The sequence below is a fragment of the Hippopotamus amphibius genome, chromosome 3, assembly GCF_030028045.1.
Source record: "Hippopotamus amphibius kiboko isolate mHipAmp2 chromosome 3, mHipAmp2.hap2, whole genome shotgun sequence".
Taxonomy (NCBI): Eukaryota; Metazoa; Chordata; class Mammalia; order Artiodactyla; family Hippopotamidae; genus Hippopotamus; species Hippopotamus amphibius.
The window spans coordinates 166,135,351-166,153,932 of NC_080188.1; the positions used below are offsets into that span (position 1 = coordinate 166,135,351).

An 18,582-nucleotide genomic window follows, 5' to 3' on the forward strand; every position below is an offset into this window, starting at 1 on the left:
ACGGTTCTACATTCCTACAGCCCAAAAAGCACACCACACTGAACATCGTTTCAGAGGGAAAGCATGCTGGCTCCTCTGTGATTGTTTATCAGCAATCTTCTTATATAGTCAGTTTTCAAATTATTCACTCACTCATTCATTCAAAAAATATTCACTAAGTGCTTTCCGAGCAAGGTGATGGAGCTTCAGCAGTGAACAGGGAGACCCAGTTCCTGTGCTCAAGAGACGTAGAAGCTAATGGGATTTTCTGCTTGGTGGATTATCCTCCGCAGGCCCTGTTCATACTGCAGCCCAGCTCACTCCAGGCTCTTCTAGCAGGTCCTCCTGAGAGGAGATTGGAGGAGGCATAACTAGAGCAAAAGTGTGTGTGTCTGAATCCATTGTTCATCTGTTCGCGCGATGCATTCTAAAGCCAGATATAAATGAACTTCGGAGTGCTTTCTGTTTGCTGTTATCCAGGTCTCTTATTCCTTCATTAGCCCAACAGTTCTAGAGCTGACGGTATATGGAAATGCTTTGCACAACTTAAAACTGCCAGCACCCAGCTCCTGGGCCCGAATATTCCTGTTGTCTGAGCTGAGCTGAGCCTAACGGTGGCCATTCATGGTCTCTCTTTCTCTCTCACCTAAATCTCTGTGGCTCCTGTATACGTCGCGTAAGATGGAAAAATACTCTCCCCTGGACTAGGTTTTGTTTCCTAAAGGAAGCCTTGAAAGGAAGTCATGATCAGGTCTTTTCAAAACAGAATATCACACAGGGAACTCTGCTCAATATTCTGTAGTAACCTAAATGGGAATGAATTTGAAAAAGAATAGATGCATGTATATGTATAACTGAATCACTTTGCTGTACACCTGAAACGAACAAAACATTGTTAATCAACTATACTCCAATATAAAATAAAAATTAAAAACAAAACAAAAAAAACAAAACAGAATATCAGAAACACATTTTAACTAGGTTTCTGGTTCTCCCCCTTTAAAACAAGAAAGTGCACGTCAGGCTGCATTGATAAAGGGCTTTGGATTTCAAAAAAAAAAAAAAAAAAAACCTTTGGGAGTATTAAAGTAGCAATCTCTCCATTTCCTCCCGTATGACTCTTGAGAGGGAAGCAACTGGCTTAAGTTCTGCCCCACAAATACTGACTCATTTAATAAGCATTTATTCTGCTCCTGCTGAATATAAGGTCTATGAGGAGTCCAAGAAGAAGCCATGATTTTACAAATAGAAGACAATAAAAGGCATGTCACAGATACTGAAACAGAAGGAAAAATATGATAAATGCTGCAAAAGAGGCAAGAACAGAGAGCACAATGGTTCCCAAGCAGGAACCATTTCAACTTCAGAAAACCATGGGGGCCCCTCCCAGTGAGAGTACCGTTTTAGTGTCAGTTGATGGGAACAAAGGATAACGCTAACAGGTACAGTAAGAGCTGACTCTAACTAACAGTTACTGAGTACTTCCAGGGGTCACATAGGGTTCTGAGCACTGTGAACACAGCGAACCTATTTAATCCTCACCATAACCCTCAGAGTAATTGCTCTTATGATCCCCATTTTACAAATGAGAAAACGGAGGTAGAGGTTAAGGAATTTACCTGAGATTCCAAAGGTAGAGTGTGACAGGCCAAATCCAGCCCCTGGCTCCGGTGTTTTCTCTCATTATCACTCTGCTCAGCTGAATTAATGTACAGCTCATGAATTAATCTGTCATAACACGTGATTCATCACAGCCGCATCTCTGCATCCTTGAAAACTATCAGAGTGTACCTGTGTGGGATGTAAAATGTATTCGATCCTTCAGGAAACACCAGCAGATCATAGTTCAGGAAGCCGTGTGGTGGTTCCAGGCATTAAGGTGTCCCGAGTAGGTGAAATTTGAACTTGGCCTTGAAGAGGTGAGTAGGATGTTTACAAGCAGAGGTGGAGGAAGGAAGGCACAGGTGAAAGGAACACTGAATACAGGCACAGAGAGGGGGCTGGAGCACCCAGTGGTACACAGGCAAGGGGGGAATCAGGCAGAGAGGGGCGTGACCTCCTACGACCCCTCCCTGTGCCTCTCTCTGCCTGCACCCAGCAGGGGACATCAGCCGGCTGCTAAATCTTTACTGTGTGTTACCCGTGCCCGTGATGCTTCTGAAATTTCAATCAGACACGTTTCAAATAGTTCTTCTCTCAGAGTTAATTTATAAATAATTCATTTAACCTCCCGGCGAACAATTTTGCATTTTGGTAACAAGTAAGTTATCTTTAGGAGTCATAGATTGTTTCATATTTGAATCATACAATAGAAAGGGTTTTTTTCCCTAGTAATTCTATGACCTGGTTAATATTTTATATCTCAGATATTTATGAGTTATTCATAACATCAATAGTATTGGTCATCTCAGATTCTCAGAGTAAGAGGCAGTGTGATCCTCTGTAACTCTGAAATATTTCTGCAAATTGAAATAAGAATGTGGCCATTTGTCTCACCATAAGCAAGTTATTTGCCAATAAAAATTAAGAAGTGCATTTGAATTGTAATTCTGGATCTGAAAATTAGGATATGACCTTGGTTGAATCATCTAACATCTCCAGGGCCCCTTTTTCCCATCTGTAAAATGAGGGCCTGGACACTGAGATGAGTTTGTACTTCTGTGATCCCAGGACAAGGCCAGGTGATTTACCGAGCTCCACAAAGCTGGACTTCCATCCACAGAACAAACTCAAGCCTCTTCCAGCTCAGACTTCCTTTACTGCATCACTGCTTCCAAACCTGGCTAATCATGAGAATCACCTTAGCACTTAAAAAAAAAAAAAATGCAGATTTCCATGTCCTGTCCAGACTTACTGCATCAGGATCTTTACTGTGCTCCTCTTCTAAATCAAAGGGCAGTATACCCTCTGGGAAGTAAGAGTATGGTTACATTTTTTTTATCCCTCTTTATGATTTTCTGTACTCTTTATATTTTTGTCACTAAGGATGTCATCCTTGATTATCAGGGAAAAAAAGCATGTTTTTTAAAATTGGGGGTGGGGATGGGAGGCAGGGTGGCAAACCAATTGGAATTTGTTTTCAAAAAAAGACCATATTTGAGTTTTTAAAAAGGCCCTTGAGGACTTCCTAGGCGGCGCAGTGGTTAAGAATCCGCCTGCCAATGCAGGGGACACAGGTTCGATCCCTGCCCCAGGAAGATCCCACATGCTGCTGAGCAACTAAGCCTGTGCGCCACAACTATTGAGCCTGCGCTCTAGAGCCCTTGAGTCACAACTATTGAGCCCATGTACCACAACTACTGAAGCCCACGTGGCTAAAGCCCGTGCTCCGCAACAAGAGAAGCCATGGCAATGAGGAGCCCACGCACCACAATGAAGAGTAGCCCCTGCTCGCCACAACTAGAGAAAGCCCGTGTGCAGCAACGAAGACCCAACACAGCCAATAAATAAATAAATAAATTTATAAAAAGGCCCTTGAGGAGAGGGGAGGGAAATTGAATTATATCAACTGGTTAACTCTTAGAAAAATGAATTAAAACCTAATACATTGTGTTTTTAGAAGACAAACTATGAACTGATAAGGATGATTGATAGGAAATAGATGGGTTATTAGCATTTTCTTTTTTTTATTAGGCACTGTATATTCATAGGGACCAAACAGAAAAGTACATTTCATCCCAAGGCAGAGGTAATTTTAGGGAGCGGGGAGACTCTCTTGGCTCCAGTTCTCTAACAGATTCTCTTTGGTGGTCTTCCATTCTGGTGAGTGCTGGCACAGGGCTCACGGTGTGGGTCTGGTGTGCCCATCTGAGCTTGCCTTGGCTGTTAAATGGCTCTGCGGGGCACTGTGCAGCTTGGCCCGGCTCCAGTGCCTCTGAATCCAATTTTGCCATCACTCACAGTTTTCTGGCTATTTTCTACCTCAGCGATGGTGGCTCAGCCGGCAGAGAAAAGCTGTGCGGAGAGTGTGCAACCATTCCTGGCATCCATTCTGGAGGAGCTCATGGGACCAGTGAGCTCAGGATTCAGTGAAGTACGCTCACTCTTTGAAAAAGAAGTGGATGAGCTTAGCCAGAACTTTCAGACCACCAAAGACAGTGCCCAGCTAAAGGAGGTAGGACACGAAGCCAAGGAGTGGAGTGTGAATGGTCTGCCTGCACTGCCTTTTTGTGGGTCTTCATCTGCATTCATTCATTCTTTCCTCCCTCCCTTCCCCTCTCCCTTCTTTCCTTCTTTCCTTCCTTCCATTCATCTGCCCTTCCATCAGTTCATCTAGTCTTTCTGCCATTTGTCCAGCTACATCATTCATTCATCCATCCATCTACCTGATTTCCCTTATTAATGGTTTTCAAGTTGCAAAAATAACGTGTTTGTATTAAGTTAAACAATATACAAAAATACTTACATAAAGGCAAAATTAATCACCATCACCCATACCCACCTAATTCTAGTCCACCCCCAACTCCTAGGCCATCTCCACTTCCAACTCCCTGAGTTAACTAATATAAATATCTTAGTATGTGTTTTCATGTGCTTTTCCCTTGTTCATACAAATATATACGTGAATATCCTCGTTTATATAAATTTTGCTTGTTGGTTTGTTTGCTTCCAAAAGTATGGACTCATGATAAAAACCAGTGTTTCTCAAGGTATGGTCCTTGGACCAGCATCATCATCATCATCATATGGCTGCTGAAAATGCAGATTCTCAGGCCCCACTGATGCTCTACCAGATCAGAATCTCTGGGGTCTGGCCCAGCAGTCTGCTTTAACAAGACCTCCAGAGGACTCGATGTATCCTAAAGTCTGAGAATCACTGCACAGCTTTGTTTTACACTTGCCATATCACGATAGACATCCCACAAGTCAGTGGATAGAACCAGATACCTCTTTCTCTCCCTTTCTCTTTCTTATGCATACATACACGAAATTGTAGATGAACAAGATCACTCATAAATATTTTGAGGTTTCTTACTGTAGCCTTTTTTTGAACTTTACTCTGCCTCCTCCCTGCATATTCTCTCCCCCCACCTCAAGCAACTAGTGTTGACAACTTAGCATATGCTATTCTGTGCTTTTCTCCATGCCCATATAGCAAATAAAACACACACATTTTGTAGGCTATGTTTTGTTAGGTTGTTTGCTCTTAGAAAAATGGAATTATATTATATATAGTGCTCTGCTTTTCAGTTTTCTCATGCAAAAATACCTTATGAAACTGTTTTTTACGTTAACTGTTCTAGCTCTAGGTCATTTTTTGTAATAACTGCATAATATTTCATGTACCAATACACCATGATTTATTCAGCCATCCAGATGTTGCTAGCACCATCAACATAGTTGCAATAAATAACCTTGTTACATATATTCATTTACTTTGATGCTTTTATTGCTATGGGATAAATTCCTAGGACAGGATTGCTAGGTTGAAAGGTAGAAATATTTCTCATGTTAACTGATGTTTCCATTTGCATCCCGAAAAAAGAATTTAAATTTTACATTTCCACCAATTGTATATGGCAGAGAACTTTTTCCTTTATCCTCCTATCAGCATTAGGGAATCACTTATTTAAGCTTTTGCTAATCTCACAGGAGGAAAGTGGTAACCATTTTTTCCTCTCCTGTCTGTTTAATTGATATTTTAAGAAAAAATAGACACATTACAAATTATGTATCAAGGGACAAGTTTGACAGCAAGCTTTTGGTCATTAATTCTACTTCAGTGGAGTTCTCCAGAACTCATTTCTTAAAGGGAATAATATTTTCCTTTTACAAGTGCAATGAAAGTGGGCCCTTGTTAAGTTCTTGTTTAGAGAAATCTAGATTTATCACTTTTCTGTGACCCGGAACTCAGACAGCACATCCTGTGTTTTACTGACACACCCTGTTACTGTGTTACTCCCCAATTCTCCTTAGGCCTCCATTTTCCGCACAATTTTTTTCTGTCTTCTCTTTCTCCACCTACCCTCCTGTTCATTCTAGATCTCCAATATTCAATTTTTAAAATTACTTTTAAATAAGTTTGGAAAATAGGGTGCATTCTGTTGGCAAAAGCACTCACAGTGTAAGACCATGTTGGTAATACTTGAGGTCTTTAGCGGGTGAGGTCTGTTGCTGCCCTCTTGCTGGAAGTCGTATGGCCTCATGGATCAAGTTATCACTTGTATAAACTAGAGGAGGGAGGATCCCAGGTTTTAAAACTGTATACCTCTTCTAGGCCAGGCCTCTTCCTATCTCACCCTCCTCCCCATCCACTAGCAGAGGGAAGCCCCGTAGGCACTGACAGAGCCTCAGAGAACTGTGGCGACTCTGACTTTACTGTTAGAGTCCAGGAGGCCAGGGGGCATCCTGATCTCCCTGGGATTTTCTGAGAGGGATGTCACTCATTAAAGAAGGCTTTGGAAGCTCGTGAGCCAGCAGTGGTCCCATGTGCCAAAGAGCCTTCCTGAACTCTTAGGCACTAGAAGTGGGTGCTTGGAGTCCATCAGGAGCTTGAGAAGCGTGGAGCCCCACTGACAGCATCCCTGGGGGCTTCCATTGTCCAGTTGGTTCTTCTACAAGCTCTCTAGCAATAGAGCTGCTCTAGGGACCCACTGAAGAAGGGAAATAAGACAATGAAGATGTCACAGATATAGTGACCTGAGAAGCAATTCATTCTAATAACATTTATGATTGTTTAGAATTTATATAATATGTAATAGTCATATAATATGGTTCTTAAGTCTGAAGATGTGTAATTTTTCCCTCCACCAAAATGCAGCAGCTAGACAGGCTTATGAATCTTCCACTGGATTCCGTGAAGATGGAACCTTGTTATAGTAAAGTCAACCTGCTTCAGGAGCACCTGCAGGATCTCAAGAGCCGATTCAGATTCCCCCACATCGATCTGGTGGTCCAGAGGACGCAGAACTACATGCAAGAGGTAGGGGCGGCGGGGTCATCCACGGGGATGAGGATGGGGGAGCAGAGCGACAAGTGCAGCAAATGAGACAGGTGTGCTAGGGTAGCTCAGGGAAACGAGGCCCATTTCTTTAGTCATCATGTTGAGGGAGGACGTATTTTGCCCTGTTCCAGCTGGCTTCATCTTTCTTCCATGTTGATGAGCATCATAGAGAAGAAGTAGCTCAAGGAAATAAAGTAGCATTAATTGATAATTACTTGATTTGTCAAATCAGTGCTATTAATGTTGGCTGCACATTAGAATCATCTAGGAGCTTTTAAGAGATACTGATGTCTAGGCCATACTCCCAGTGATTTTGATATATTTTTTTGGTAATTAAAAAAACTTCTCCCACTCCCATTCCTACTACACTTAATATGCAGCCAGAATGGAGAACCACTGGCTAGAATCAATTCCCTAACCTAGTTAAAAGTAAATCAATCAATCAATCAATCAATCAATCACAGCTTTAAATCTGGATTTCTTGAGTCAACAGATGCCTTTTTTTTTTCCCCAGAAGGAATTTTTTTCTCCAGGGAAAGGAATGAATAGCGCAAACTCGTTCCATATTCTGGTGTTTTCTAAATGAAGGAAGGTTGTGATGGTTGAAGCCGTAAGAGCACAATTTTACTTCACAAATATTCCAGGGGAGCTTCCTGTGGGCTGGACACTGTGCCAGATCCCACTTCAGGGAGCTGAGAGTGAGACAGATTCTTAGATAAATTCGCTACGGAAAGAGCTGAGAGAAAGCTATCATGTCGGATGCTTTCGGATCACAAGCTGGGGAAGAAAGGAGCTTTTTTTTCTTAAAAGTTATAGGCAGGATTAAGTGGCCCATTTTGTTATCTATCCTTTGAATTGTGAGGGATTAAAGACAGACAAGGAACAAAATTGTTCAACAGTTTAACTGAAGTCCCTTTGATAGTACTGGCCGCTGGTGAAACAGATACAGGCACAAGTGCAGAGAATAAAAAATCTGAACTACTTCTGTTTCCTAACCTATGAGCATGTCAGCCACGGTCTCCACTGAGCCCTGACCCTGCCTCCCTTTCCAGCCTGGCAGAGAAAGGAAGAGAGGTAGGGTGGGAGGCTGGAAAGTGGAGTGAGAGATGTGCTGGCATGGTTTACATCCATCTGAAAGTGGAGGTGCAGAACCAAGGAGCCAAAAAATCATTGGAGAAGCCTCCCACCTCATTTCATTAAGCACAGGAACCAGAGAACAGAGGAAGGGGATGACCACAGGAAATGATGATATCCTCAATTCCTATCATCTTGGGTTTCCCAGTTCAGGGTAGAAGGGGAGAGATGAGAAGAAAAGATACATACATGTGTACATATGTGCATAGGGGTATGTGTCTGTGTGTCTGTGTGTTTCCCAGCCTCTAACTGGTCCCACTTTGGCCATGTGCCTGTGCATTTCACAATCCACACAGTGGGATGAGGACCTGTTGCCCTGGTCACCCCCAGGGGAGTGACCATCCTTGGTGGTCATCTCCTCCCTTCTCTGCAAGTTGACTTAGACCCGAGGGTGGTGATCCTGGCCTGTAACTGAGGTCTGTTTCTGTGTTGCTTTTGGTTTCTAGCTAATGGAGAATGCGGTATTCACCTTTGAGCAGCTGCTTTCGCCACATCTCCAAGGAGACGCCTCCAAAACCACAGTCGCCATTGAGAAGGTTAAGCTCCGAGTCTTAAAGGTAAAATTGTTCTCCCATTTGTGGGAAGCGTGAAGCAAGAGCGTGACCCATATCTTTGGTTAAGTGGAAAATATCAAGTTCTCTCTTTTACTTGCCCCGCCTTTTGAAAATCTTTCCCGCTCTCTTTCCTCCCTGAGACACCAGTGATTATCATCTAGCAGCAGTTCCCCCACGACTTTCATGGCTATTCTGCCATCTAGTGGCTACTTTAGAGACCACAGGTCCATCAGCATCACTATTCATCAGCCAGAAGTGACATGTCCAGGCTTACTTGCATAGCAATTGGACCTGATATTTATTGGCTGTCCACTATAAGCAGAGGATTGTGATAGGTATCATATGGAATATAAAGATGCGAGGCACACCCCCTTTCTTCAAAGAGTTTACGGTATAGTAAAACTTATTTAAATTAGCCAACATGATACCTGCCGTATGAAATTGTTTTAAATGTGCTTCATGCATAAGTGTACATTAAAATGGCTATAATAATAGAAGCTTACAGATATAGGGCATATTTTTAAGCTTTTTTGAAAAACCTATCTTCTTTCATTTGATCCTCACGAGAACTTGTGAGATCATTGGAATATGTCTCCACTGCAGAGGTGAGGAAACTGATTTCCTGAGATATCGCGTGACTTACGTAAGCTTAAGAGGCTAGTCAATGGTGAACTTAGAGCTAAAACTATCCCTAAACATAGTCCACTAGTTTGTTATGACCTGCTTTCCCTAAGCAGGGCTTTGGAACAAAGGATCCAAGTCTCACATAGCCTAGGAGGTGGTCCGTGAATTTCAACCTGATCTTAATGCCTCACAGGCAATAGGAAACTCTGGCAACCAAATCACTGATATTAAAAGCAATATTTGTCATGGTAACACACAAAATAATGAACTTGCCATTGAGAAAGAAACGATAGTAACAATGTCAATGCCACCTCCCACATCAACACAGTTTTTACCTCTCAGGACAGTCCATTTCTTCTCTGGACACTTTTAACTATAAGAACATACGTCTCAATGCTAAGCCAAAGTTCTCGCCACTGGTAATTCTAGTTCTACCCTCTTTGTTTACGTCCTTCTTCCACATGGTAGCCTTTGGTTGTTTGAACAGAGCTATGATATTGCCGCAGGTTATTATCTCTAGCGTAAATCTCTTTAACCATTCTTTATCTGGCCCGGCCATTCTGCTCACATGTCTGTGACTGTGCCCCAGTCTGTCTGCGTCCTCCCCTACCCTTTTAAGCAACACCTAAAACCAAACCCTGGTCTCAAGGTTTGGATGTTCCATGTAGAACAGAGTGAATCATCATCTTTCCTCTTCCAGATACTGCACTTCTTTGGTTAACACGCCACAGTGTTAATGCAGCTGTAAGGCAGATGCTCTCTTCCCTTGCAGAAATCGTTACAACTTACCAATCCTGCTTTCAGGATGCAGAGTGAAGGAGGGTGACGATCAGGGTCCCATGGACCAGCCCAGGACATGGGTGACGAAGTAATAACTCATCCCCAGCTCTGTCTTCAACTTTAGGACACAGAAGTCACTCTGTTTTTCTCTTACCTCGGTTTCCATATCTGTAAGAGGGGAGGGTAAGATGGGTCATTATCAGTCATAACCTCTACCCTGGAATGTGAGAGAATCGCATAGCAAGATCTCTGAAACCTTGAAACACCACAAGGGTCCTCAGAAATTGGGGGCGGGGAAGGGAGACGAAGTGCGTAGCTGAGTTTTTTGTTTCAGCAAAAGTTAACAGATTGTAGTGTTGCTATTTAGCATATGTTTCTATCTCTGTATTGACAGCAATATGATTATGACAGCAGCACCATCCGGAAGAGGATATTTCAAGAGGCGCTGGTTCAAATCACACTTCCCACCGTGCAGAAGGCACTGGCGTCCGTGTGCAAACCGGTAAGGGCATGGGTTACTCCAGAGCCTGCTTTTGTTGCCTATGAAGTGCAAGCATCTTGTTTTGGTCCTGATGTGCTTACAAATAGTATCTGACCAGGGAGGGGTCAACAAACTTTCCCCATTTCCAAGAAATGGTCAGATAGTAAATATTTTAGACTTCATGGCCATACTCTTTCTGTTGCAACCGCTCAGTTCTGCTGTTACAGCACAAAAGTAGCCATAAATAAATGGGCAGTCTGTGTTCCAATAAAACTTTATTTACAAAAACCAGCAGCTGCCTGGATTTGCCAGCCCTTGGACAAGACAAAATCTCAAAGGGTAATGATCTCATATGAGCCAAGTTAAGGGTTACCATAGAATGCCTGAGGATACCAGGTGTTCCTTGTTATGGCATGACTCATAGGTCCAACGTGTCCTCTGAAACTTGACCACTACATCCAGGAAAAGACCTTAAGTAACACGATTATAGAAGGATATTTGTTCTGTTAAACCCAGTAATGTTTGCTTACTGAGATCAATGAAACTGAAAACATTTAAAGCTGCTACGAACACTAGGCAACCAGTGACAGCCATGATTGTGAAGGTGTGACTTAGTCTGTAGAGCAGGGTCATGGGTGAGCCAATTATGGAGGCTGGGTCAAGACCTGGGTTTGAGTCCCAGCTTCTCTACACATCTGCTCTGGGGCCTTGGGCAAGTCACTTTTCCTCTCTCTTGACCAAGATTTCGTCTAGAACATGGAGATAATAATACTTTGCATAACCTTCTTAAGACTGGGAAGACTAGGGTAACACAGTGAATGTTTGATGAGCGCTTGCCATGTGCTGTTAAAGACTCAGTGTGGATTATCTCAGTGATGCTCAGGACAACCCTATGAGCAGCTACTATTGCATTGGCCAGAAAGTTCATTCAGGTTTTTCTAGAACATCTTATGGAAAAACCGGAACGAACTTTTTGGCCAGCCCAATATTTATATAAATAATGTGTCCAAAGTCACAGAGCTGGGAACCATCAGAGTTTGAACCCAGCTCACACTCACTGATAACATGGTATACTCTCAGTAAATGGTATTTACTACTACTTTTTCTACTGCTACATGATCTATGAGCTGGGACACTTGCAAGGCCAGCTCCCTCTTGGCACAAATGATAAAAAGCTTTTTAGAATTTAGAAAGGGCTTTTTGGCCACTTAGAGAGTCTCCAGGCATTGGAACATTAAAATCCTTTGCGTGAGTTATTTTACTGTGGAAATTTCTTTGGTCATTTTTATATTCTATAAATGCTGTTTTTCTTCAGAAAGCCATAGGCATATCTAGTACCTGGCACTTATTTCTGAGGGTATATTTCTTTCATAGAAAAGGACTTGGTCAAGTCAGGGCAGTAAAGAATCTGTCTATATGACTGTCTCTTGCCTGATGTGGATGGAAAAGTCCAGCCATCCAAAGGGTGACTCAGTTCACCTTGGACATGTCTGCACACAGATGTTCTGCTTAGGGTATTTTTCTTATTCCAATTCCTCAGGCAATTTAGGGGGCCTTGGAGTCACGTCCTCCCAGGAGAGGAGAAGGGTAGAGAAAGTCCCCCTTCCCGTCTACTCCCCTCTTTCCAGGCATCTGCAGAGTTGTACCCAATCTGTAAGAGGCTCTTGTGATTTTTAATCAAGAGACACTGGTTTCAAGAGAAAATGAGGCCCAGTGTTTTCAGTAATGAAGGATATTGTATTAGTGTCAAGAAATTTAAAAACATCTGGATTTACAGAACAGATAAACCAGGGGAGCATCTGCTTCAGAGAAGGATTCTTTATTTTACTAAAGCGTGTTTCCCTTGGTTCTTTAAGTCACAGCTTCCAAGATCTGCGGTATTCAACCCAAGCTGCGCGTTAGAATTGCCTGGGGAGATTTTTTAAAAAATTCTCTTTCTCCCAGACCCACCCTCAGGGATTCCAATTTAACAGATCCAAAGAATTAAATATATGTCACAATATGATCAATTCAATATAGAAGACTTGTTTTGTAAAGTTGTATACACTACAACAGGATAAGTTCTCCTAGAAATGATGCCTTTCCACAGAATTATTGAGCTGGTTGAAAGTTTAAAGGTCCACTGTTTATTTATTCAGCAAACACATATAAAATATGTATCAAATATGATCTAGGCACCATGTCAGGCCAGTGTCCCTGCTGTCCTGGGGTTCACAGCCTCGAGGCAGGAGACAAGCACGCAGCATGCCTTGCGGTGAGCACAGCAGGAGCCTTGTGGGAAGAGTGATGGCAGAGTTCGGAGGAGGGTGCCCAACTGTGCCTGTAGGGGCAGAGAGGACTTCCCAGAGTCGTGTTTTCACCCAGTCCTGAAGGGTGAATAACAGTCAGGGGGCTAAGGAGTGCAAGACCACGTGGGGAGACGAGAGGTGTTGCAGACATGAGCCTGTGCCCCTTGTTTTGCAGAAGTAGAGAGAGGCGCAGAGCGGTACCTGGCTTGCCTAGCGTCCCACAGCTAGTCCAGGGCAGTGTCCAGCTCCTGGGCAGTGTTCTTGCCATGTGGCACTTATCTGTGTGTCAGTCCCATCTCATAGACCCTCTCAGGGGCACGGTAGCTCATGTCTCTTCAATCCTGTGGCTTTCTGTAGGGTAGATATAAAGGGGTCCTATTATTACTTGCTGGGATCTGGTCCTGGGCTACAGATCCCCCAGTCCTAGCACTGAGAGTTGTCTGAATGTGGTGGTTTCTGATCACCTGCTGTAAATCTCCCTCCAGGCAAAAGGCATCAAATCCCTCTAGCAAGAGGCTGGCTCCCTGGCTCCCTAAGAACCAGATTGTCAGGAACCCTCCTCCAGCACCATTAGGTGCAAGGATTACTGAGTTAATCACTGGGATATGATTTGGTTCATTTAGATCCCAGCCTTGACCTCATATTGATAATAGGCAAACCATGTGGAGACCTTTGGAAAGCAGGAAGTGTTAAAGGATTTTGCATGATACCCGGATTGCCTTAGGTGAAATCAGTGAGCTCCACGTCCAGTTGGAGGGCAAGAGGAGAACGTTTCTGAAGGGTCCTTGACTAGAGATTCTCCACACCTGGAAAGGGGTCCCATCCTAATAGACTTAAAGAGACGTCTACTCTAGGACCCAGCAATCTCACTTCTAGGTATACACTCAAGATAAATAAGTCCTAAACCCACAAAATAATGCACAAGAATATTCATAGCAGTTATGTTCGTAACAGTCAATACCCATCAATAGCATAGATAAACAATTTTAGTTTATCCATATAATGAATGCCATTTATCAATAAGAAAGAATGAGCTACTGATACATGTGGCAACGTGAATGAATCTCAAAAACAAACACAAAAGAATGCATGATTCCATTCATATGAAGTTAAAGAACGAGAGAAACTAATCTATTGTGATAGATACCAGATCAGTGCTTATGTCTTGGTGGGGGGGGAGGGTGTAGACTGGAAAAGGGTATGGGGGTGATGGAAATGTTCTGTCTTGATCTGGGTTATGGTTACATGAGTATATTTATATTTTTAAAATCACTGAGCTGTACTTTTTTTTTTCTTTAGATCTTTATTGAAGTATAATTGCTTTAAAATGTTGTGCCAGTTTCATCTGTACAGCAAAGTGAATCAGCTGTATTTATACATATATCTGCACAGCCCCTCCCTCTTGAGCCTCCCTCCCACCCTCCCTATCCCACCCCTCTAGGTCATCACCAGTCATCGAGTTGATCTCCCTTGTGCTATGTGTGTGAATTTTTCTGGGTATAATTTATACCTTAGTAAAGTACTGTTGACATTTAAAAAAAGAAGAAGAAAACATTTAGGTTATAATGAGAAAAGAAGGAGGGCCCCAGACCCACTGACAAGGCCTTGGGATGATCAGGCTCTCTGGCCTCTGCCCCCTTGAAGGGCATAGAGCATGTGCCCAGTACAGGGAATGGCGTCTGGGGAAAGAGGAAGGGGGGTGACCAGTGCATCACACAAGGGGCGATCATGAGTGAGAGCCGTCCTTTCCACAGCTCCTCTGAGAACTGGCATCTTATGCCTTGTCCCCTCTATCTTCTTATCTCTTCCTCTCCAGGAGCTTCAGAAATATGAGCAGTTCATCTTTGCAGATCACACCAATATGATACATGTTGAAAATGTCTATGAGGAGATTTTACATCAGATCCTCCTTGATGAAACTCTGAAAGGTAAGGAAGGTTTCCCTGGTGCTGCGGAAAGCTCTAGACAGAGGGGAGTACCCCTGAGTGAGACCCTGTGAGGCCGGCTAGGTTTTATCAACAGGAATGAAAGGGGAAGAGGAAATTGACACAAGTTGCTGGGGAGACAGAGAACAGGGACAGACAGATGGGACCTCCGCTGAGCAGTCATGCCTTGGCTCACACGCCACTGGCCCGTTAGTTATTATTTCTCCTTCAATCCAGATAAGAGCGCTGTGAGATGAGAATTTTAAGCTTCGTTTTTCAGATGAGAAAACTAAGGCTTAGAGAGACTAAACCTAGGATGTCTTATGAACAGCTGTCTGCCTCCAGCTGTTCCAGACAGAACAAAGGGAAAAGGGCTTTTCTTAGCCACAGACTCACAACCCCTCCCGCGCCTGGAGGAGGTGATTCAGCCCCAGGGCTTCCCAGCTGCTCTGCTCTCTCAGCACATTCTGCACCTCCGCTCAGCTGGATGGAAAGACACTGGGTGATGACTCTGTCCTCTGTGAGTCTTGTTAGGACGCTAGCACCCATGACCCACGGAATCAGGCCTTGTTTGGGGTAGGAGTGTCGATAGGGCAGCTTTGGTAGAAATATGCTGGAGAGGGCCATCCCTAAAACCACAGGCCTGAAGCATATCTGGTCTCCACAAAGAACAGCACGAAAACCCCTCCACAAAGAAAGCTGGCCAAGCACAAGCCCCAGGTCAAGGTAGCTCATCCAGTCAGATAAGGAGGATAAAGATGTCTGCACAGTCCACCATATAGCACCTTTGGGCGAATTAGGAAAATTACTACAAGGCAAATCTATGCTGTCTCTGATGTGAACAGCACTCCCTTGGGTGTGAGATCGCTGGGCACTGTACAGCCTGCACAGCCCGAGGTGGTGGCCGACTGTCAGAAATGTCAGCGGCCGGCTGTCATTATTGGCATCACTCCTCTTGAGGCCTCTAGGGCTGAGCTGGATGGACACAGGTCTTCAGGTTGGACACTGCGGGTCAATAGGGCTCCCTCTGCATGCTCAGTACTGGGGACCTGTTACACTTTCGTGACTGTACTGTGAGTCGAAGCAGAGAAATTTAAGGCCTGTCCTGCCCTAAAGGAGTTTCAGTCAAGGTAGACAAACAGGCCACACATACTAGCAGCTAATGAAATGTGATGGGGGCTTCATGGGTGATACAGGTGATGCTATTATAGATCTGAGCTCCTGGAAAGCCAAGGCCATATTTTATTCACCTTTGGTGCCTCAGAGCCTGTCCCATAGCTGATGTCCAGTAAATGTGGGCTGTTTGAATAAGTGAATGAACGAATGAACATTACAGAGGTTCAGGGTATAGAACGAGTTTGTCGGCTCTGGTCATCAGGGAGGGCTGCCTGGAAGAGGGTAGATGTAAGCTGGAACTTGAGACTGGGAAATTTAGATGGCCAGGAAAGCTGAGAGGGGGGTTGGCTTCTGGATAAAAATCTGAAAATCCACGTTGTCCAGGGCAGAGTGTTAACGTTACATTTTGTTTTCTGGTATTTCTCAGTGATAAAGGAAGCGGCTATCCTGAAGAAACACAATTTGTTTGAAGACAACATGGCCTTGCCCAGTGAAAGCGTGTCCAGCTTAACGGATCTAAAAACTCCTGCGGGGTCAAACCAGGCCAGCCCTGCCAGGAGAGCCTCGGCCATCCTGCCAGAAGTCTCAGATAGTGAGGTCCTGAGTAACGAGGTCTTCCAGGAGTCAGGGGAGAAGAAACAGCCAGGGGTCCCTAGTCCAGTGGCCAAAGGAGAAAGCCTTTCTCTCCCTGTGCCCGGCCCTCCCCTAGATGGGGACGGGCAGGTCATCATTTCGAGCATAGATGACCCTGTTGTGAGTCCTGTGCCTGCAGGGGACACAGCAGGAGCCCTGGGCACACCCTCGTCAGAGCGGGAGTTTGGAGAGACTCCTGAGGACCAAGAAGCCACCCAGGCAAAGCCGGAGCCCACCTCTGCCCCGGGCTGCTTGAAGGAGCTCAGAAATTTGTTGACGGTGACCATTGAAGTACCAGGGGAGCCTGCTGCACTTGAGATTGAAAAAGATACAAATAAGGAGACCCTTGTTCCCCAAGAAATTGAAAAAGGAGAGGAAACAGCCCTCGTCTACCCAGAGGCCAATCAGGCAGCTGCCTCCAGTCCCGACAGCTGTGAAGAAAGCGACGTCAGTGAGAGGGAGGCCCCTCCTCCTGCCCCTCCGGAGGCCGAGGCCGGTGGGGTGGGGTTGGGGGCATCTCCAGAGGCTCAGCCAGCCTGTGAGGGGCTCAGCGAGGGTGCTGGGGGCCCAGGCCCCACAGAGGAGCCCGCGGAGACCGGGGAGCCCACTGAGAGGGCGCTCACCGCGGGGGCTTCCGGACGGGACGCCCTTGAAGGAGGAGGGCCCGCGTGCAGTGTGGAGGCAGAGGCTGTGTCCCAACGAGGTTGCACGTTCCGTGCTGACCCCATCAGCCCCAGTGAGAGCCAGGGTTCTGTGGAAGAAGAGGCGGTGGGAGGGAGGAGCAGCACAGCCCAGGATACCGCCAGCGTGGAGGCAGAGGAGAGTAAGGCTGCCCACGGTGGCGCGTGTCAGTGGGTGGTCGAGAATGATGTAAACACCGATATCCTAGATTCGCAGAAAGAAGATCCCCCAGCACAGCCCTCCGAGGAATGAAAGGGACAATGTGGCAAAAGTCTTTCTTTGAACAAACTCAGCCAAAAGGATACCGCTAAAGGTACACTTAGGGGTTGCATGCAGGTTGTTAGGTTACCAAAAAAACCAAAAAATCAACAAAAAAACCCAAAACCCACAAAATGTATTAAGTACTTCCTTGATTTGTATCATGAAGCTAGAGCGAATGCACACAGGGCATGAGCACTGAGGCACACCTTTGTGTAATTGAACTGTTCTACCATGAATTATTGCTTTAGCATTTTAATAGGAATTACAAAGGTAATGGAGTGTGTGGGGTGAGGGACAGCTGAGGGTGTCCAGGGAGGGAGTCGCTGTGGTGAAGGCGGAGAAGACAGTCGGAGCCCTCTGCACGTTCTCTTCTAATGCACTTTAATGCTTTTTAATTGTTTGCAAGAATGCAAAGGTATACTGTAAACACAGCTTCACCATCTACTTACTATACCAGCCTCACCGTCTCTTAAGGACTCAGCATTCATCCACAGTCAGGCTGCAAGAAAGTGAGGTGGTGAACCTCAGTCCCCCCTGCTGTGTGCAGCCCCACAGAGCCTGAGAGATCGCGCCTGAGACATCTCAGGGGGAGCTGAGCGGAAACGGAGGAAGGTTGTGGTCTGTGCAGCTGTCTGGGCCTCTTACTAATTCTGCTATCAATTTCTTGCTAATTAATCTTGTTAATTCTTATTAATTAATCGCTTTTTGGAGAAAATCAGATGAGGCAAGGAAATTTCCTTGGCATGTTTAAGCCTGAAAGCATTCCAAATTAGCCTTAGACTGTGCAGAGAAAGAGCTTAGCTGAATTATCGAGCATAAAACCTACCAATTAAGCAAACATTATTTGAACAGCTATTCTATGCCACGTGCTGTGTTAGGCAAAGTAACCAAGAAAAAAAAAAAAAAAGAAATGAAAGAAAGAAAAAAAAGAAAAGATAAGGTGCTTGTCTAGTATAAATTAAAAGCCCCAAGGGAATTTAATCTAAAAGAAAAAATATGCCAGTTTTCAAACCATGACAACTTTCTGTCTTTCCATTGCAACAGTCCTGGCTTATTCCCAGGAGGGAATAAAATGAATAAATAAATTTTAAAAAGAAAGAAAAAAGAAAAGAGGGAAAGAAAAGGGACAGAGAAAGGAAGAAAGAGAGAGAAAAAAACCAAGCTATAGATCATTAAGTTCCAA

At 44.4% G+C, this 18,582-nt stretch overlaps 1 protein-coding gene across 2 annotated transcripts in view; it reads left to right on the plus strand.

Annotated features, from left to right (window-relative positions):
- Nucleotides 1–18,310, plus strand: part of NIBAN1 (niban apoptosis regulator 1) — a 145,412-nt gene extending 127,102 nt beyond the window's left edge. For both annotated transcript variants that reach the window (XM_057726152.1, XM_057726153.1), the window contains exons 9-14: nt 3,906–4,093; nt 6,740–6,901; nt 8,503–8,613; nt 10,409–10,516; nt 14,600–14,711; nt 16,252–18,310. In XM_057726152.1, the coding sequence (XP_057582135.1) occupies nt 3,906–4,093; nt 6,740–6,901; nt 8,503–8,613; nt 10,409–10,516; nt 14,600–14,711; nt 16,252–17,390 (1,820 nt within the window). In that variant the 3' untranslated portion in view covers nt 17,391–18,310. The remainder of the gene's footprint in view (nt 1–3,905; nt 4,094–6,739; nt 6,902–8,502; nt 8,614–10,408; nt 10,517–14,599; nt 14,712–16,251) is intronic.
- Nucleotides 18,311–18,582: the final 272 nt, after the last annotated feature.